The sequence below is a fragment of the Diadema setosum genome, chromosome 14, assembly GCF_964275005.1.
Source record: "Diadema setosum chromosome 14, eeDiaSeto1, whole genome shotgun sequence".
NCBI lineage: Eukaryota > Metazoa > Echinodermata > Echinoidea > Diadematoida > Diadematidae > Diadema > Diadema setosum.
The window spans coordinates 10529281-10551130 of NC_092698.1; the positions used below are offsets into that span (position 1 = coordinate 10529281).

Below are 21850 nucleotides of genomic sequence, written 5' to 3' on the forward strand. Positions count from 1 at the left end.
GTGCAGTATTGGCCGAAGGAATATCGTCCTCGAGCGCAGGCATGGCTAACCAAGCAATTTCTAGTGGTGACAAGCCTGACAGCGAGCTCGAACGAGAACATTTCCTAAGAATCATAGCAGCTTTCAACTATTATAAGTAAGTTTTCCAACTTAAGTAAGACAAATTAAAACACTGAGGCTTCTATTGCAGAATTCAATTAATTTTTCGCTACAGAGATCGTCGATATGTATAGTCCCACATACTCATAAATGTGTTAGTTATTTGCATCGAGCAAACAAAACATAATTTACAGACACAACAGTGACAACTGACAACAGACAGACTTTGACCGAAAGATCGGTCTGTATCTGGTCGTCGGGGAAATGTTCCGCGGAGACTGCGTCTGGCTTGACGGATCCCCTCCATATAGACTCTATGTCTACGGAGGAGAGCAATAACGTCATAAAAGTAAAAGACTCCTCCGGACAGATGGATCTTTCTGTCTCAAATCTAGACTAGGGGCGGGCCTATGGCTATGCTAGACATATTTTATTTTTACCATGGTCCATGCTAAATTTTAATACTATAGGGCCTAAATTTACTAGGCCTATACGAAAAGCAACTGGCTAGCCAATAATAAGCTAAGCCTATTGATGGTACTCATTAAATCATCGTGACGACTAAATATTTAAACACGATTTTATGTTTTCAAAGGGACAATGGAACATCTGCATCATTAACGTTCAGGTGCCAGGCCGGCCGGGCCCCAAGCCCGTAAGCGTAATTAGTACAGCGCCATGATTGGTACAGACAGTATTCTTTGACACACTGAAGCTATTAAACGAATAATTCATAGCCTTGTATGGATATCATGTTTGAAAAATGCAGCCTGTCACTTCTAAAAATTCAAAGTAAATTTAAACAGGGCAACAAATTACAAAGACCAGTAAAATAAGCTCTGCAAAAAGCCTTTGATCTTCATGACCTCAAACAACACAAACTCGATTTCCAGCTGGAGATTAGCAGGTGGTTGTTGCACACTAAATGGTGAATTTTCATCCTTTGTGCAAGTGAAGTTGGTTGTGATGTTCACTCAACAGCAGCCAAATTACAAATGACTAGTGAGCTCACAGAGATAGTCTAGGTCAGATCAACTAGCTAGTATAGTAGCTAGGTGTCTACTTCCATGACTTCCCTAGCGTATTAAATATTAAAGCATTCACCTGGAGGTTCTGATTTGAATTTACACTCTAGCAGCTACCTAATTAGAATGTCTGTATAGTATAGAATCAAATATACAACAAAGTGATAGATTAATCTAGCCCCGGAGACCCGCCTGCGGCGGGGTCCTGGCGGCTACCCCGCAGTTTCGTTCAAGTGAGAATCACGAACAACTCCCTATTGCCACATATACGGCAACTTCACAAATAAACCATGGCTAAATGTCCATCATAAACACAGTGACAATATAAAATGAAATATACACTACCCCATTGCCCTGATCCTTCTCATCAATTTATCTGGAAACTGCATAATTTTCCACATTTTTTAGGAGTAGGCGGTCTGCCCTAGTGGAGAGCTTTGCTGCTATTTTGAACGTGTATATCCATCAGTACGCATCTACGCATGCGTAAATATTGACGTCAACGTTACGGACGCAAAAGGATATGAATAATGCATCATCGCATCGTGAATATGCATCATGTAGCGAGTAATACAGCTGTCAATGCACTGCACTGAATGCATTGTGTGCGCATGTGCAAGTGATTGTGAGTTTTAGTGAGCATCGGTGAGCTGAAGATATTTGCCTTATAAGACAGCATTTTCTGCGTCATAAGCAATGAAATGCATCAAACAGTCGCCGATGTGAATCATTTAGGTTTAGTCCACCCATGTAAGTATTCCCAGTAGTTTTTGTTGAAAAATTAAGGAAATACAGCGCCGGAACGGCACCCGTTTGGTACAACATTAAAATATCGAGGCCAAAACGGCGCAGCCCCAACACTGTACGTTGTACGTTGGGGCTGCTGGTCGCAGTTAAGATTAATCATACAGAGTGTACTACTGTACTGTAGTGTAAACATAAATTTAAATTAGAATAGATCTATCTTGTCATTGTATCAAGCCAAGGATCATAGGGAGGTAGATATACCTTGTCCTATTACTGGTATTAAAATCTGCACCAAGGTGTTACCTGTGCCAATATTCAACCGCGCAAAAAAAAAAAAAAAAAAAAAAAAAAGTATGGGTTTATGTGGCTGGTGGTCAAATTTTGGACGGTGTTATGATCAAATTATGGGCGGCTTGCTTTAGGTCTACTACTAGGTACCATTCAGCTCGGTCGCTCAATCATGCCACCTCTGCCAGCACCACTGTACTGTAGTAGACTGATTCATGCAGCAAAAGTAGACCGGATGATTAATGTGTTTAACTATTAAGCATTTATCCCCGTCACACAGTGCTTAGATACTTAGATAGAGTTTTTCAGCATATCAATCCAAAACAGATCCAGATTCTGATCCAATTAATTCAACCAATTAGCATTAAATGTCTACATGAAGACAAATCCAATGAAGAAAAGGATATGACTATTTCAATATAATATTGTTTCAAGACATCCAGCTGTTATACAGCTGATTAGTATGAATGCATACTTCTACTTGTACATTGCTTCTCATCAAAGTCCGTTCAGCAACTGGATGTAGAGCAGGAATGTTGGTATTCTTCACATTTTGATATGTTTGGTCTTTAATTTTGGGCTAATACAGAAATTAAAACAAACCTGACAAGGGAGGAGGTTATGTTTTCTCTGGTGTTTGTTTGTTCATCTGTGTGCAAAATAACTCAAAAAAGTAGCAAACGGATTTGGATAAAACTTACAGGAAAGATTGAAAATGATACAAGGAACAGATGATCAAATTTAGGTAGAGATCCGGTAATATTTGTGGATTTTATGAAGGATTTTTGATATTTTGGCATGTAGGGTCAATGAACTTGGGAGTTTAAGCTGCACATCTTTGAGGTTTGCATGCGCACAAAAAAGTGCATGCTCTAGTTTCTGCGAGGGTGAGGCGCATCGCACAGCTGGAGGTTGATGATGTAACAAAAGGCTTCTATATTGGGAAATCAGACGACTTTCAGCATGCATAAGTTTGGGTGGAAATCACTGATCTCCATGGAAGAACAAAATCAGTGATGGAAATGAGCTGCTTTGCGGAGGTCTGAGCTATCCGAGTGCTTCTCTAGTTTATGGTCCCCGCCGAACGAGTTCAAGCAGGGGACTATGAAACGGGTTCCGTATGTGTGTGTGTCTGTCTGTCTGTGCGTCCGTGTGTGATCAAAATCTTCAATTTGCTACTTCTCTGTCATTTATGAGCCAATATTGATTCTGTTTGCTTTATATGATAGCACTACAAGGCAGCTTTGAAACTTTTACACAGAATTTCATTTGTGACCTTTGACCTATATTGTACATTTTGCTACAAAATGCTACTCCTTCGCCATTTCTAACCCGATTTCGATTCCGTTTGCTTTATGTGATGGCTCTAGGTGAGGGCTTCAAAACTTCTACACAGAATTTTGACCTTTGACTTCTTGACCTTTGACCTTGATTTTTGACCTGTATTGTACATTTTGATACAAAATGCTACTCCTTCGCCATTTCTAACCCAGTTTCGATTCCGTTTGCTTTATATGATGGCACTAGGTGAGGGCTTCAAAATTGCTACACAGAATTTTGACCTTTGACTTCTTTGACCTTTGACCTTGATTTCTGACCTATATTGTACATTTTGCTACAAAATGCTACTCCTTCGCCATTTCTAACCCGATTTCGATTCCGTTTGCTTTATGTGATGGCACTAGGTGAGGGCTTCAAAACTTCTACACAGAATTTTGACCTTTGACTTCTTTGACCGTTGACCTTGATTTTTGACGTACACAATGTATATTGTACATTGGCTACAAAATGCTACTCCTTCGCCATTTCTAACCCGATTTCGATTCCGTTTGCTTTATGTGATGGCACTAGGTGAGGGCTTCAAAACTTCTACACAGAATTTTGACCTTTGACTTCTTTGACCTTTGACCTTGATTTTTTACCTATATTGTACATTGGTTACAAAATGCTACTCCTTCGCCGTTTCTAACCCGATTTCGATTCTGTTTGCTTTATGTGATGGCACTAGGTGAGGGCTTCAAAACTTCTACACAGAATTTTGACCTTTGACTTCTTTGACCGTTGACCTTGATTTTTGACCTATATTGTACATTTGCTACAAAATGCTACTTCTGGCGGGGACATATATTACGCACCACATAATTTCTACTTTTCCTTGTTTTTCTTTTATTCTCTACTTCCAGAGATGGCCAAAACAGTGTCTGCATCATGGCATGCATTTGACAAGACAAATTTACCACTGTGCACTTCTTTTAATTGTAATTTCAAACCATTGATTTTCCAAAACTTAGCACACAGACAGTACGTACGACAGCTGCTGTGGGTGTATGTGTATCTTGGTCTACATGACAAGGTTTCGCTGTATATTGAACTCCCTGGTGTAATAGACAGTGTTCTATATATACAGTTTAAAATTGTATGCTGTGATTGTGTATATGTTGTTGTTTTTTTTCTTTTTCTTCTTCTTTCAAGGACATATGCAACTGGACGAGTGAATCGAGCCCAGCAGTATTACAATGAACTTTCAAAGCGACACAAAGATCTGCTTCCAGACTTCCTACCCCACTTGGACCAGATCAGGAATTGCATTGCACATAATTCAGAGGTCATCAAGACCATGCTAGAAGGCACAGAAGATATGTTTGAAAACAGGGATTCACACATCAATGTAAGCATCTACCATGGTGAAATTGAATAATGTATTATCATTCATAATATCTACCCACTAGGTATTGAAACATGTGCACTTGTTTTGTTTTATTATTTTTTTTTAACTTGTGAGATGATATAAGCAAATAGTATAGAAAGGGTTGCAATGTCTCTTTCAGTTCCAGTATTATTTGTCCTTCATAGATTCACCCATTTTTGGTAGTGCTAGAGATGATTGTCTGGTTTTGTCTGCCATGGATATTTTTATCATAGGGATATTCATCTTGTTTATTTGTTTTAGGTATATTTGTCCAGGTCACTTATCTCAGGGAGTTTCAAGAGGTTTTGATTGTCCAAGAGATAATCACTTCTATGTATTTGTCATAGGGATATTTGCTATGTTTGTTTAATTTTCCATGAAACATATGTCACAAACTGTTTATGTGAGCAGTTGCCGTAGGGATGTTTGGCCAGAGTATACAGTCTGATTGATACGTGTCTTTTTCTCCAGGTGTTATTTGTCATAGTGTTAACTTTTGTGGGATATGATTTTGTAATGTTGTAATGATATGTATTTGAGTTTATTAGTTCCATATTTCAAGGGCATAACTTTCCCGAAGTATGCTGTGTAATTATGTAGTCTTTCATCCATTCGTCATCATTCCAGGGAGACTCTAATCAGCCAAAAGCAGTCAATAATTTCGACATGGAGAAAGTTGTCACCACCTTAAAGCAGTTTTTCCGAGACTGGAGCTCAGGTGGCAAGGAGGAGAGAGATGCTTGCTACAAGCCCATCGTAGAGGAAATCGAACATTTGTATCCAAAGTCAAAATGGTCAGTGTTAGTCCACACTGCTTGTAAATCCAGTTGTAGCTCGTAGACTATACTGATGCAGTTTTCTTTGGCACAAACTCCCATCTTATTGTAGACAGTGCATTTGATATCACTAATACAACAGTAGTGAGGCTGCTTTGTGTTGCATCCACGTACCACCAAATGAGATTACTCTGTCATTACCAAGCCCACCTACGTCCTGTCCTCCTTCTCTCCCATTATCATTTCCATGCTAACACATGTTCCATTGTCCATCTGCCACTGTACCCAATGAAGTCTTCGTAACATCATCAACCACTGCACCGGGTAGGGCTATAATACAATCAAAGCTAACTATTTATAGATAAACCCAAAGAATACAGAAACAGTGACACTTAGTTTTCTAATTCTTGTTGCTTGCACTTCTTCTGAGTTCTACTATCTCCAAGCTGTGTCTCATACCAAGACACCAAAATATTACACCATGCAGATCAAGGAAGGGATCTATGTCTTTCAGCATTCATTCAGTATTCACCTTGTGTGAATGTCATCACAAGGCAATAATATAAAACATGAATTTATAATGCAACAGTGAAGGTAGTTTCATAGTAATACTAACATGATTACAGTACCGGTACCTTTTAAACAACAACATGCTCTTGGGGTTGCTATTTGCTTGCTTTGTATTGAATGTAATGAAAGTTTGATTTTCTCTTGAAGTGTTGTGTGAAATTACATACTTATGGCTGTTAACAGATATTTCCCATCTCATAATTACGTAATGTCCATATAAACGTTTTCAAGATCACCCCATATTTTTTTTTGCTTTGTACTGAATATAATGACAGATTTGATTTTTCTCTTGCAGTGTTGAGTGAAATTACATATGGTAGTACTTATGGCTAATATGTTTTGTTGTGGTTTTCTCCAGCAATCCTCCAGAAGTAAATGTACTGATACCTGGTGCAGGATTGGGCCGTCTGGCATTTGAAATTGCATCAAGAGGTTACCGTTGCCAGGGTAATGAGTTCAGTCTCTTCATGCTGATAGCATCCCACTTCGTCTTAAACAGGTATCATGAAGCTGTTGTAATGAATCTCTTAGTGTAGTTAATAAGCGTAACACCTGCCGTACATCTCCTTTAAGAGGGGTGTTTTGCATCAATGTGTATTGCATGGTATTGTGTGATTCAGCATGCACTTTTTGACTTTGTATTCTGTTTTAGAGTTCTGAGAGGATGTTAGCCAAAGTAAGATGTATTACTGGTATGTGGAAACAAGCAAGGATTCAGAGAAACCACAAGCAAATCAGACAGCAATTTAAATGTTATATTTCTATCTGATTGTGACATCAAAGGGGCACATTAAAAAAAAAAGAAATATTTTAGGTTACTTTATTGTTAGATAGATTGCCCATCTGTTCTGTGTACATATAAGGTCAAGTCATAACTAGTTCAGGGTTGTGTGTGTGATATGAAGGAATGGACTTGGCCATAGAAACATGTATGGAGGCATTATACTAATCAGGAGCAGAAATTTGGAATCTACATAAAAGTGTTGTGCACATTTAATATGTCCTAGAAAAACATGTCTATCTCTGCTTTTAGGAAGATCTTGTTCTACTCATTCACCAAATAATCAGTGAATGTACTTGAAGGTTCAGAGAGTATACATTATTGCATCCATCTGTGTTCATATATTTTTGTGTAATTTCTCACCCAAGTTTGTATAATTTGTTCTCACAGATCCATGGAACTTGACATGTTTACTCTGTATCCATGGATACTCTACTTCAGTAATAACAAATGTGCAGCCAACCAAATCAGACCCATACAGTTCCCCGACATCAACCCTTCACTGCTCTCACCCAAAGCCCAGTTCTCCATGGTAGCAGGTGATTTCCTGGAAGTCTACACAGAGGAAGGTAATAAGGCTTGTTGCTGTAGTGACAAGTCCACTGTTGGGTGAAACAGTTTTGAGATAGTAAGATAGAAGACCTTTTCACACACATGAATTATAGGTCCTTGGATTGCAATGCAAAAAAATCAGTTTGATTCTCTGCTATTTACACATAGCCCCTCCCCTAAAAAAAATAAACCAAAAAAAAAATGCTTTGAACAAAAAAAAAAAAAAAAAGAATAAATAAATCACTCAGCTGCAAGCAAAGCACTTTCAATCTGCAAACTGTGCATGCCTACACAATGACTGAGCATGACTGCAGGCACCGGTCCCTCACCCCTGACTTGGTGTAGCGTGTTGGATCATGGGATTAAAGAAATTGATTTTTTACGCTCATGCTATTCACACACATTGTGTGAAGGAAGTCGTTGCTAGGGTTAAAAACAATTGAGATGGACTGAATTTCACTTTGTTATGCAGGTCATGACACTTACTTCTTTTTCTGTGTGTCTGCACACACAGAGATTATGGGTTTTTGCATCAATTTTCAAAAATCAATCCTTAAAAACAGTTATTTTAGGGAATTGTTTATACTATCCTCTCATACACAAAGATCTGGTTGACCTACACAAGCAAAAAGATACTTTTAAGGAAACAAATATAGTTTCAGTGTGATTCATTGCAATATCATCGTGGCCGTATAAAATGTCAATAAGCCACGTATCATAGGAATTTTTAAATAGCCATTTCAGTCATGTGACTGCCATGTAGTTTGCATTGTACTCGGCCGTTTTGTTTTGTGAAAAGTCACTGATATTGCAATGTGTATTTTTTCACAACTCTGCTCTAGATCTAACCCCTAGAACAGAATCAATTTATGATGAGTAGTTATCGTTTGCACTGTTTCTCATTTTTAGTCGTACTGTTGAATAAGATGAGAAGGCTGACTTGTAATTTCTTCTGTCTTCAGCCTCGTGGGACTGTGTAGCGACGTCATATTTCATAGACACAGCTCACAACATCCTGGCGTATGTTGACAAGATCTATCACATCCTGAAACCAGGAGGTCATTGGATAAACCTAGGTGAGTGAAAGTATGGTCATAGACTCTACACTTTGACAGGAATGTGAATGGAGAAACATATCTCCAAATGCTGCAAGACCAATTTCTCCCAGAACTCCAAGCTTTGATAGGAGAAGATATCGCGCATGCTGTTTTCATGCAAGACGGAGCAACACCACACCTTGCTCCCGCAGTTAAGGGCTTGGTTGCAGGAGACATTCCTGGAGAGAACTGTTGGTCTTCAACTCCATAGAGAATGGCCCCCAAGAAGTCCAGACCTCACAGTTTGTGACTTCTTTTTGTGGGGATATCTAAAGGAGTTGGTGTATTGATGAAACTTGAGTTACATAATGACATTGAGTTGTAGATGTGCAAGATATGTTTTTTAGCTCACCTGAGCCAAAGGCTCAAGTGAGCTATTGCGATTGCCCTTCGTCCGGCGTCCGTTGTGCGTTGTGCGTCGTGCATAAACTTTTTACATTTTCATCTTCTTCTTGAAAACCCCAAGACCGATTTTCATCAAACTTGGCAGGTAGCATCCCTAGGGGGTTAGGAACTCAATTTCTTAAAATGGGCACCATGCCCCACCCAGGGGGCCCCAGAGGGGCCCAAACCCCCCAAAATTAAGGAATCTGTAAAAATCTTCTTCTCTAGAACCAGAAGTGATAGAGCTAAGTTAATACTATGATTTAGTACATTGATGACTGTAGTTTCAAGTTTGTTCATGGCAGAATCAGGGGTGCCCCCCCCCCCCCCCCCTTGGGACCCAGGGAGGGGGGTGAGGCCTAAATGAGGCCTAAATTGTACATTTTCATTTTCTTCTTGAGAACCCCATGACCCATTTTCACCAATCTTGGCAGGTAGCATCCCTAGGGGGTTAGGATCTCAACTTGTGAAAATGAGCACCATGCCCCACCCAGGGGGCACCCAGGGGGGCCCAACCCCCCCCAAAAAAAAAAAAAAAATGAAGGAATCTTTAAGTATCTTCTCTAGAATCAGAAGTTATAGAGCTAAGATAATACTATGAGTGAGTACATTAATGACTATAGTTTCAAGTTTGTTCATAGCAGATCCAGGGGTGCCCCTCTTGGGGGTCTGAATTGTACATTTTCATCTTCTTTCTGAAAACCTCATGATGGATTTTTGTCAAACTTGGCAGGTAGCATCCCTAGGGGGTCAGGATCTCAATTTATCAAAATGGGCACCATGCCCCACTTAGAGGGCCCCAGGGGGCCCCAATCCCCCCAAATGGAGGAATCTTTAAAAATTTGGGCCCTTATTGTACATTTTCATCTTCTACTTGAGAATGCATGGTCAAATTTTAGTAGAGCTGTGAATAATTTAGATTAGTGACTGCGTGAAAGGTGAACTTGCGATACTCAGGTGAGTGCCTGACCCGCGGGTCTCTTGTTTGTGTTTGTCGGAGAAAGCATTGCCATGGTAACCAAGATTTTTCCGAAAACCTTTTGGAGTGAACTACTTCCACAGTATTTAAGCAGTTTATTTCAAATTTGGTATGTGTAACGATCTATAAATGTAGTTATGCGAGGCAGTTTTATTTGTATGCGATGAGGCATTGCCATGGTAATGGCGTATTTCCTTGAAAATCTTGTGGAGTGAACTACATCCACAGTTTTGAAGCAATTGAACTCAAATTTGGTATGCAATATGATGACACTGAGGTGTAGATGTGCAGGACATGTGTTTGTTTGTTTTTTGTTGGAGAAAGCATTGCCATGGTAACCAAAATTTTTCCCACAGCCTTGTGGAGTGAACTACTTCCACAGTATTTAAGAAATTTATTTAAAATTTGGTATGCATAATGATCTATAGGTGTAGTTATGCAAGACATATTTACATTTTTACCCGCCAAGGCGTTGCCATGGTAACAGTATATTTTCTTGAAAATCTTGTTGAGTGAATGAACGTCTTTCAAAATTTTTAAGCAATGGAACTCATATTTGGTGCAATGGTGGTTTTGCTGTCAAAATCAAGTTTTTAGGTTATTTAGAAGCTGATATATTGAAGAAAACCTGCATGGCAGCCATTTTAGAAAAATCCAAGATGGCGGCCATCTATAGGTATCGGTGCAAATAGAAACATTGTTTTCCTGATTTCTTGTAGAATAAGTTTTCCAAAAATGTATGATTTTGATACTCTCAAAAAAAATCCGGCGAAATTACGTGAGCAACCTGCAGAGACTCCAACCCCAAGCACTTTCTGATCTGGAGATTCTCCCGCGTGAAACCCGTAGAAAACGGGAGACTCCAAGCTGATGTGCGCTTCGCGCAAATCATGAGCGTGAAGCATGAAGTTTCTTGCAGTCGGGGTCCAGGGCCCGCTTGGGCCCTGGAACCTGTAGGGTTCAAGATGCTCTCTCGTGCTATCTAAGGCTTATTTTTCAACATACAATGGCAATAAGTAAGAAATACTTTCCAAGGGGAGACACAGAGCCAGCGCAGGAGAAATTAAATCTCATGCGGGAGAACGGGAGATTTTGCAAAAATTGGCTTTCGGCGGGAGAGTTGGAGTCTCTGAACTGGACTATCAAATGGGTTAGGCAACTTTCAAATTGTTACTGCAAGACCGTATGGTTTTAGATGATATTTTAGCATAATAGATGAAATTAATTTGTGCATTTCATACAATTCTAAAGATTGTTGCATGCATTTGTTCAATTAGTCAAACCCTCCACCTGTCTATAGTGGCCTCCTGCTGTATATGACCACTAAAAATAATCCCCCAAGAGAAAAGCCAGTTTCAAGACCCCGTCAATAGCAGCTACTTTTCCCGTCTCCATTGGGTGACCGCTATAAATAGGTTTGACTGTAATATGTAGGGCCTATAATGAGTTATTTTGTGCATGAAATGTGCACTCATAAGTCACTCTAGGATGGTGATGCTGTGAAAATGGCTGTGATTGTAAATTCCCTACGAAGATATATGTTTTCAAAGTGCTTTGAGTAATCATCCGTGTCGGTCGTAATGTTAAAGGTGATTGTGTTGTTGCTGGTAGGAATATCATATATGTACATGTACAGAAATTCTAACTTTATGTCCGGATCACCCCAGACCACCCCGGATCTGATCCGGGGTGATCCGGGGAGAGATCCGTGTTGACGCCTTGGATATCCTTGGACATCCATGTATGTCTGTGTAGATCCGGGGACATTCGGGAGGCCAACACAGCAACTTTTGGTGCTCAAAAACATCCAGCGTCATCCGGGGATTGCCCAGAGCAATCCAGGATGGTTCGTGTAGCTGCCGTGTAGCTGCGGTGTTGATCCGTGTAGATGCCGTGTTTGTCCGTGTAGACCCCGCGCTCTTCTGGCCTTATCCATGTAGCTGCAGTGTTGATACCATGTGTACAGTCATACCAACGCTCATCGACACTTCATTGTGGTCGAAAGTATCCCGGATCTCCCCGGATCTCCCCGGATCACCGTGTAGATCCTTGAGGATCCGTGTTTATATGTGGCTGGGGCCTTAGGGTTTGGTTATAAGTCCCTGAATAGGTTTTCAATCTCTTTAGATGGAGCAATCCCTATGTTCCCTCCTTTGCCAATCCTTGTCTATATGTTGGATGTCTCCTATAACTGAGTAACCTTCCAGGCAGGGTAAATCTTGTGGGCCTCCCTGAAATGCACCATGATGATCCTGATGTGCATTTCATATCTAAAAGTGCAACTCCCAAACCACCACACTGGTGTACAAAGTAGTGAGAGTTATCGACATTAGAGTCTTCATGAAAACCCTTGAGAATCATTCTTAGGAGTAGCAGAGAAACACTTTGTTTTTTTTCCACATTATCAAGTTCTCCTGTGGCTTGTTTCTTCCATTTGTTTTCATTTCTTTCAGGTCCTCTGCTCTATCATTTTGAGAACATGCCCCATGAAGAATCCATAGAAATCAGCTATGATGTTTTACGCAAAGTCATCCTCGAGATTGGTTTCATCATGAAGGTATGTTTTTTAATCTTATTTTTTTTCGCGGGGGATAGCATGTCTGGCTTGAAGGGTATATGAGACAGTCAAGGGCTTTGTATTTGCAATGTGACATATAGGGATGCTTAGCATTTATCACAAAAAAAAAAAAAAAAAAAAATAGGGAGGTGTGGAATTGAAGAAATTTCTTCCTGACACATAGGTTGTTCATAAACTGAAAAAGCTTACTTGTGCTATCACAGTACCCTAATGTTGAGGGAGAAAGATTTGTAGTGACACCATGTGCATGTAGTCCTTAACCGGATCATTGTTTGGCAGAAGAAGAGCCTAGAAAGAGGAGAATTGAAGAGGGAAGCGACATATGGGTGTTGCAAGGAGGGCAAAAAGTGAAGAGTGGGGGACAGTAATGGGCTGGAAGTTGGGAAGTTGCACTAGTGGAGACAGTAGAGAAAGGAATAGAGAGAGTGGTAAAGAAGAATAGAGTGAGAATCAAGTAAGATGTTCGGACATCGTTAGGAGGAGAAAGATGAAATGGAAGGGAAGAGGAAGAGGGAGGAGTTGAAGGTTGGAAAATCATGGAGATTAAGGACTACGGTTAAGTAGTCCTTAAACTGTCCGATTACTGTCCGATTACAAATGTCCGATTACAACTGTCCAACACGGATTCAGGAGGGGGAAATCGTGTGTTACCCAATTACTGCACTTGACGAACGACTGGCTTCACTCTTTGGAGGGCCCACATGCCTCACCTGTAGATGTTCTGTTCCTCGATTTTTCCCGTGCTTTTGACAAAATGCCTCACGATATTCTCTTACATAAGCTCTCCACTCAGTACAATATCACCGGAAAGCTCTGGCACTGGGCAAAAGATTTCCTCTGCGGACGTGAGCTGCGAGTTTTGTATAGAGGTGTCCACTCTGACTGGTCTCCTGAACCATCCGGGATCCCCCAAGGAAGTGTTATTGGGCCCCTGTTTTTCAACATGTTCATTAATGATCTTCCTGTCATTGCTTCATCAAAAGTTGCCCTCTTCGCCGATGATACGGTGTTATATCCATGTTAACAGCATATTTTGAATGAAAATCATAATGTTATTGTGAATTTATTTAACTCCCTCAGCATTTGAGCAATTTCATTTAAATTTTGGCACATGTGACAGCTATGAAATATATTGTGTAGTTGTGCAAATTTCATTTTTCCCCCATATTTTTTATCTTCATGTCAAACATTGTGTTGCCATGGTAACAACATTCCTTAATGAAAATCATTGTTTATTCCAAAACCTTACTCGGGTTATGAGCATTTGAATTGAGATAATACATGGCACACGTGACTACATGCTTTATCAGTGAGCAGAGTGTACATTTTGTTCAATGTTGAGCGGTACATTGCCATGGTATTCTTTTTTTTTCTCCAATAGAAAACATGCAGATGATCATTACTGGTTGAGCTGTCTCCATGGGTGTTGGGTAGGGGTGTTACTCACGTTGAGAGATAGTTTTAGTTATCTATGAATTTATTATTTTTCTCTCTATCTTTCGCTCTTTCTCTCTCTCTCTCTCTCTCTCTCTCTCGCAGTTCTGTTTTGTTATCTGTCCAAATATAATGAAGTTAAAATGAAATGTTGTAAGGGAATATAGTTTACATGGAAATTTCAAATTCTTACATTGTTCATTAACTGTATGCATTTTTACACGCAGTATAGGTTTTGATGTCGGTAGTCATTTTTTTCTTAGTTTTTTATTTAGAAAATGACCTCTGATATCTGAATGGAATAAGAAAGATTGGTAGGTTCACATATCTCAAATTGACACTTACAAAGAAACAGTTGTTTTGTTTTTGTTTTTATGTATGCCTGTATGAAATTTGTATTTTTTATATTGTAAACTGACTGTTTTGAGTGCACCAGGTGGGTTGGGGAGGATGGCCTGAGGGCCTAAGTCATTTAGTTGGCTCTTTCCAGACCCAGGCTACCCAACCTGGTGCCCCCTTACCACTCCAATGTACAATTTTCTGATTTTGAAAAATGTATTTGTGATTGAAAGCCGAATAAATAATGATAATAATAATAATAATACACATGGTGTCACCGCAAATCTTTCTCCCTCATTTACTTCACCATGCAAACCTTCAAGCAACATATACAACACAAATTAAAGGGCAAGTCCACCTTCATATACATAGGGATTGAGTGAATGCAGCAATATCAGTAGAACACATTACTGAAAGTTTGAGGAAAATTGGACGATCTGTTCAAAAGTTATGAATTCTTGCAGTATCAGTGCTGCCATCGCTGGATGAAAAGACTACTATAGCTTGTGATGTCATGTGTGTAGAACAATATGAGGAAAGAATAAAGAAAATTCAACATATTTTCACTTTCTCGCATAATGACAGAACTCTTGACTTGCCTCTTTCAGAAGGTAGGGGGAATAATATTGCTCTTAACATATGTCAGTAGCAAGTCGAGGGAATGTGTACTTTTTTCCAACAATGAAATTTTATGGAATTCTCTTTATATTTTCCTTAAATCGTTCTGCGCATGTGACATCTTACACTGTAGTAGTCTTCTCATCCAGCAGTGACTGCGCAGAAACTTCAAAACTTCATAACTTTTGAACGGATTGTCCAATTTTCCTCAAACTTTCACTGATGTGTTCTACTGATATTGCAGCATTCATTCAATCCTTATGTATATGAAGGTGGACTTGTCCTTTATGAAAAATGTTAATCCTAACATTATTTTTCACACATTTGCAGAGAGAGAATACGTCACTGAAGTCGTCATACATCCAGGATCCAGAATCAATGATGCAGTACTCCTACAACTGTGTCTTCTTTGTCTGCCAGAAACCTGACTCCACCTCACACTCACGACTAGGAGGAAACCAGGTGCAGTCATGAGAAGAGCAATCCTTGAGGTGTCACCAAACATTGCCTCAGAATGGACGACAATTTTTCTCAACATTGCGCACATCGAATCAATGTGGCCAAGCAAGCCAAGCTAGCACAACATGATGGAAGAGTCATACTGCAGTGGGGCCCTACGAGTTGATGTGTATCTACTGTTTCTGCTACATAATTAAGGGAACCATTCCTGTTGCGCGAATGTACCTGTAATCATGTTTTTGACTGACCTGAGGCCGACATTTTCATATATCTCAGACTGACCATTAACAAAGTGTACACTGTATGTTTCCCATGACGTGCCATGCCTCAGTATTGTTATCCCGCGAAATTGCTACCCATAGATTGTTCTGCTTCCTGCTGACAAAAATTCCCTTGATGATGACGATGATGTGTGTGTGTTTCACCGATATCATACTTTGTTGATGTTTGGATACTACTTCATGACAGATGAAAAGAACTGGTGTCTTCAGGCTCTGCGAGAGTGCTGGTTTGGTTTCAACGAGCATGAGAACAAAGGTAGCTGTTACTAGCTGTTACAGGGTCTTAAAAGTGCAGTAGCACTTCCAAGGCATGTAAGGTCACTGCCAGTGAATACATGTCAAGATGCAAAATGTGAATGTTAACATCATTAGTTTACTCTGATGTTTTTCAAATACAATGAATGAAGTACATGCACATTTTTTTTTAGGCCTGATATTTCATTTGTATGCTGAATTAGGTATCATGTGAAAGCAACGTCTAGTCAACATACGACCTGTAAAATAGGAAGGAAATCTACGTAATTTGAGTTGTAATAAATCTTTTTTTTTTTTTTGCTGTGAAAGACAAAGATAAGAACATTGTCTCTAATTTTTATACATATTCAGTGGGTTTTATACTATAAAGTGAGATGCAATGCTGAGTCTTTGCCAATAAACTTACTGTTAGGTATGGAATGTGGTGCTAGGCTAAATTTGACAAAACATCTCTCATATCTGTGATTTCATTGCATACCAGCCAAATGATATTTAAACTATGTAATGACTGCTCTCAAATTCTACAATGCTCAAAATTGTAGATGAAAGTAGATTTGAAATATTACATGTCTTAAAATCTGATTGGTACACTATTTGTAAAAATATCAGTAGGCTACTGGGCATATGTATCCTGCAGTATTCAAAGTACAGATTTGCAACAGCTCTACCAATAAAATGGAAATTCAGGAACTACCGTACTGTACTGATTTCAGCAATTATTCATAGCAGATCGTTCTTTTAGATGAGATCAATTTACATGACACTGCCCATGGGAGTGAGCTCTAGGCAGTTTGAGATGCCACAAAATCTGCCAAATGCCTCCTGTTCAGAAATTTAACACTTCATATGCTGATTGACACAGAAAACCCCGTAGCATTGTACTCACTGTCCAAAATCCCTGGCGTAGGAAAGGTTAAAACCTGCCTGCCAAATATTATCTTTGATTCAACCACTTGCTCACCATGCGCAGCTTTCAGCACGATACAGTACGTTCAGAATGTTCTCTTTGCTTGCATTTTGCATACACTTTTCAAGGCACATGGTTAATGATCTTGGTCTTTCAGTGATAGCAAATGATAACATTACACCGAGTTAATACACTTGGCCAGGACTGGAGTCGTTAATATTTCATGTACTGTAATCTGCTCTGACAAAGGGTGGCACTCTTCCTCCCTTGTCTGTAAATCTCACCAACTTTAAAAACTTTGTGCTCTGTTGATACACATATCCAGACTGTGCAGATTTAACTGGAAATTTCAGAATCACAACTTTATATTTGCAAGACTGAGAGAAAAGAAACCATAGCATTGATAATATTGTGTGTGAAATGCCCACCATTTTAGGGGTAGATTAGAATGTGTCGTTTATCAGGGTAACACAGACAAACATTAAGTCAGAGATATTGCTAAGTGTGTTACACCATTTACACTTGGTGTCCAGAAAATTAATATAGCAGTCTGGTTCCTTGGTGGAAGTTGATCAATGGGTTTAAAATAAATGGTTCTCCACATTCATTTCTTGCCACAAGATTATGTTTTTGCCAATACACATTGTATTTGTTGTGGTACATGTACTATAAAAGTGGAAATTTTCCTGCATTTCGTTCAACCAAAAACTAGTGCAAAAATAAAAGAATGTGAATATTTTTGCATGGCATATTTCCAGTAGTTAAATGTCCTGACTCTGTGGCATTAAAAACACACAAAAATTTTCTTCTCCTGCTGGGCGCAAAAAATCACCCATGCGAAAATCTCCACTTTTACAGTAATTGATCATTTAGTTTTTGGTGGTGATCTAGACCATGATCTGGACCCACAATTTTAAAAACAATGCTTGCAATGTTCTATGGCATTAATAACGCTATGGCCATAACAATGGTTTGTTGTATCAGAGTTCTAGTTGACAACATACATGTACTTGTAATGGTTTTTCCTAAATTACTATGTTGCTTTCATTTAGCACACTCATTTCTAACAATGTTGTTTGTGCGTTCTTCTTAACGCATTGAATTATTTGACGTTAATTACCTGGGGTAGGGTTAATGGAGGTGTTGGTGAACAAGAATCAACAGAACCCCAAACTTTGTCAACTGCCTCATCATCTGCAATCTACACACTTTCGGAAAACAAATATTTTGAGACAATGTAATTTCATGGGAATTCTCTTGTTTTTAATTATCTCAAAAACCAAGGTGACATCATGCAAGCTGCATTTAAAATACAGTACATAAAATTTGACCTCTTGATTTGAGTGAACAGACTGTAAAGTGCCAAATACTATGGATGTCTTTTCCATCTTAAACATATTTTTACCTTCTTTAAAGTATTAGTCATGGAATGAATAAAAATAAAATTCTCAACCACCTAAGACTTTAGAGAGAATTTTTAGTACTTGTTGCTGCACTTATTTCTGCATTTACACTGCTAGAGAAACACCAGTCTTTACAAATGCAGACTAAACAAACACAAGTTCAAACTCATAATTTTAAACAAATACAACCCTTATTTGACTGCTATTCAGATCTACAGGATATACTTTTAGAGTATATTTAAACCGTAAACGACATGACTGTGCTGAACCAAAAGCAACTGATCAGTAGAAAGTTTGAACAAGATTGGACAAGTATTAAAGAAAAACTAGCAGACATTTGAATGTCAGAAAGTCATCTGTGATGGTATCGAATTGACTTCTCATCCTCACTTAGACCATAATATACTAGAGGTGTGTAATACACTGTACAATGCTAATTGTTTGTGAGCAGAAAATATCACTGAAACCAAGTTTTGGATGACCTTTTGGTTCATAACTCTACTGCACATTGCTCAAGAACATTACGTCATAATCCCTGACAAAAAAAAAAGTGCTTTCTTGACACAAAGTGATTTAAAAAAAAAAACTTATTTCATAAAGCAAAATACAAGATGTCATGGTCTACAATGCTGAATTGATTTGATTGATAGCATACTATGGCTATGTTTGAGCGCTTAAAAGCCAACTGAACCAAACTGAGCCATACTGTATTATACCACGCCAGCCTGGGAGCATTCAAATGCTCTGTGGAGATAGTGTACCTCATGAGCCATATCCGGACTAATTCAGAGCAGCTACACAATCTATAGCAACCAACACATTCACCTTGCATGCTCGCACTACATGCAGGTTTCTCTAACAAAGAGAATCAACTCTTCGTATTATGATATAGTGCATGTTATGTGCATATTTCTCATGTCAACAGCTGGTGCAGTATGCTTTTGGACCACTTTGCGTTCAAGCGCTCTCTGGCATGGTATATGGCATGGTACACTTTTGGAGCACATTGGGAAGTGGTCCACTATTGGTATGGTATGATACAATACACTTTGGGAGCACTCGTGCATTCCTCTGGCACGGGTGTGGTATGGTACAGTGTACTCTTGGAGAGTGCTCAAACGCACCCTTTGATAAATGACTTCCTGAAAATACCCTTTCTGTGTAATACAAGATTTTGCCTAACCCCAGTTGATACAATATTTTAACTGCATCATATTAATTGCATCAATAGATCTTTTACAATCAGTAATAGCTCCCCTTCAACAAAAGCATTTCCTTGAAGACTTGATGAAACTAACTTTTTTTTTTTCACCTTGCATACACATTTCATTACATTTTTTTTTTCACTTGTACTGACCAGTCACTCATCTAACATCACTCATCTTACATGTGTCCATTTAAGTGCATTTAATGCATCGATAGCAATAGTCACACTGGCAAAACATTGCGAAGTTTGCTCTTCCACCCACACTGGCAGCCAAACTTCTTGATGTTTCAGGTCTCAAATTTAGGGTTACCGCTACCCATGCTAAGAAAGAAGAAAAAATTTGCTGTCTGACAGCTTGTGACTGATGTACAATATCAATGCACAAAGGTGAATTCCATTGAGGCACCGCTTGCAAACCATCGATGGTGAAAATAGGTGGTGGACCGGTCACATGACAAACTTGGGGATTTTCACTTGCGAGTGTTCAAATTTCCTTAGTTTGAGTGGGAAGTCTTGCGAGAAGTTTTCTGGAAGTTTGCATACATGTCGGTCTCATGCATCAAAGTGTAGTTGACTTCTGATACGAACTTGGCAATTTTTTTTTTATGTATAAGTTGAATTTGATTATGTATCTATATGAATTGACTACCACTGATTTTTAATTTTATGTACAAACTTCGGACAACACCAAATGTTTCTTGCACTGTGAAATATGACCATGTCAAGTCTCTGTATTTTGTTATTCCAAAATTACCCTAAAGAGGAAAAATATGAAATATGCAATATATCCATCTTACAAGCTTTTTAAATCACTGTTTTCACGTCTGAAAAGATGGACAAGACACCTTAAATATATACGGCCATATTCTTAAATCCAGAAAAATTCTGATCCGAGAGGTCGTAAAATAATTTCTTTGTTGCAGGAGCAAATAAGGACCATTTCGTACTTGAAGCAGACATAGAAGCTTGAAATTAAGCTGAAGTTATTTCAAAGTGTCTCTGTGTACCTTGGAGTACAGGCATCAGCAATGATTGAACAGATTCTAGTTGGATTCCTGCAAATGCACAACATTCCTTGGTCTTGCACTGGTTTCACTGTTGAGGATAATTGGATATGTACAAAATCAAGTGCTATACATGTCTTCCTTCCTGTTATCTCACTTTCTAACTGTACACATTTACAATGCTGGGAACCCAAATCCCTCTAACACTGTCCATATCAAGGCACCAGCCTGGTCATCCATCTTGCTGGACGAATGGATTTGCTATGGGTTCCATGCCATCTGCAGGACATATGAGGACCACTGATGTACCCCGACACACGGCTAACCCAAGGTCCCTTGTATCATCCGTCAGTTTGAAAGGGTCATCAGCATCTACATGGAACAGAAATATAGTTATGAATGACTGGGATCAAGAATCCCCATGGAATCAACTTATCTAGCTCTAGCCAATGAGGACCAAAAAAAAAAAAAACACAAACAAGAGACCCGCAGGTCTAGCGCTCACCTGAGTATCGCAAGTACACCTTTCACGCAGTCACTAATCTAAATTATTCACAGCTCTACTAAAATTTGACCAGGCATTCTCAAGTACAAGATGAAAGTGTACAATAAGGGCCCAATTTTTAAAGATTCCTTGATTTGGAAGGATTGGGCCCCCTGGGGCCCTCTGGGTGGGGCATGGTGCCCATTTTGATAAATTGAGATCCTAACCCCCTAGGGATGCTACCTGCCAAGTTTGACGAAAATCCATCATGAGGTTTTCAGGAAAAAGATGAAAATGTACAATTCAGGCCCCCATTTGTACCTTCCCAACCCCCCCCCCCCCCCCCAAGAGGGGCACCCCTGGATCTGCTATGAACAAACTTGAAACTACAGTCATTAATGTACTTACTCATAGTATTATCTTAGCTCTAGAACTTCTGATTCTAGAGAAGATTTTTAAAGATTCCTTCATTTTGGGGGGTTTGGGCCCCCCTGGGGGCCCCCTGGGTGGGGCATGGTGCCCATTTTAACAAATTGAGATCCTAACCCCCTAGGGATGTTACCTGCCAAGTTTTGTGAAAATGGGTCATGGGGTTCTCAAGAAGAAGATGAAAATGTACAATTTAGGCCCCAGTAGGACTCCTCCCCCACCCCCCCTCCCCTGGGTCCCAATGGGGGCACCCCTGATTCTGCCATGAACAAACTTGAAACTAAGGTCATCAATGTACTAACTCATAGTATTAACTTAGCTCTATCACTTCTGGTTCTAGAGAAGAAGATTTTTACAGATTCCTTAATTTTGGGGGGTTTGGGCCCCCCCTGGGGGCCCCATGGGTGGGGTATGGTGCCCATTTAAAAAAAATTGAGTTCCTAACCCCCTAGGGATGCTACCTGC

General features: G+C 39.4%; 2 protein-coding genes across 3 annotated transcripts in view; one reads left to right on the forward strand and one right to left on the reverse strand.

Annotated features, from left to right (window-relative positions):
- Positions 1-18106, forward strand: LOC140237827 (carnosine N-methyltransferase-like). 2 transcript variants are annotated; one of them, XM_072317757.1, is made up of 9 exons: positions 1-136; positions 4632-4827; positions 5476-5642; positions 6553-6693; positions 7366-7544; positions 8490-8603; positions 12441-12544; positions 13947-13995; positions 15287-15394. In XM_072317757.1, exons 1-8 carry the CDS (start codon positions 42-44, stop codon positions 13959-13961), a joined length of 1011 nt encoding a protein of 336 aa, XP_072173858.1. In that variant the 5' UTR covers positions 1-41; the 3' UTR covers positions 13962-13995; positions 15287-15394. The 2 variants fall into 2 exon arrangements, with proteins under 2 accessions (XP_072173858.1, XP_072173857.1); XM_072317756.1 differs by lacking the exon at positions 13947-13995 and having other exon boundaries at positions 15287-18106.
- The window catches only part of LOC140237828 (U6 snRNA-associated Sm-like protein LSm7), a 10502-nt gene continuing 6751 nt past the window's right edge, over positions 18100-21850 (reverse strand). The window contains exon 4 of the mRNA XM_072317758.1: positions 18100-20844. Coding sequence (XP_072173859.1) covers positions 20705-20844 — 140 coding nt within the window. The 3' untranslated portion in view covers positions 18100-20704. The remainder of the gene's footprint in view (positions 20845-21850) is intronic.

Excerpts from the sequence above, each read along its gene's own strand:
- LOC140237827 (XM_072317756.1), top strand. The coding sequence starts at position 42 with ATGGCTAACCAAGCAATTTCTAGTGGTGACAAGCCTGACAGCGAGCTC. Across the intron at positions 137-4,631 it reads GCAGCTTTCAACTATTATAA|GACATATGCAACTGGACGAG; the intron begins GTAAGTTTTCCA and ends TCTTCTTTCAAG. Across the intron at positions 8,604-12,440 it reads AGGTCATTGGATAAACCTAG|GTCCTCTGCTCTATCATTTT; the intron begins GTGAGTGAAAGT and ends CATTTCTTTCAG.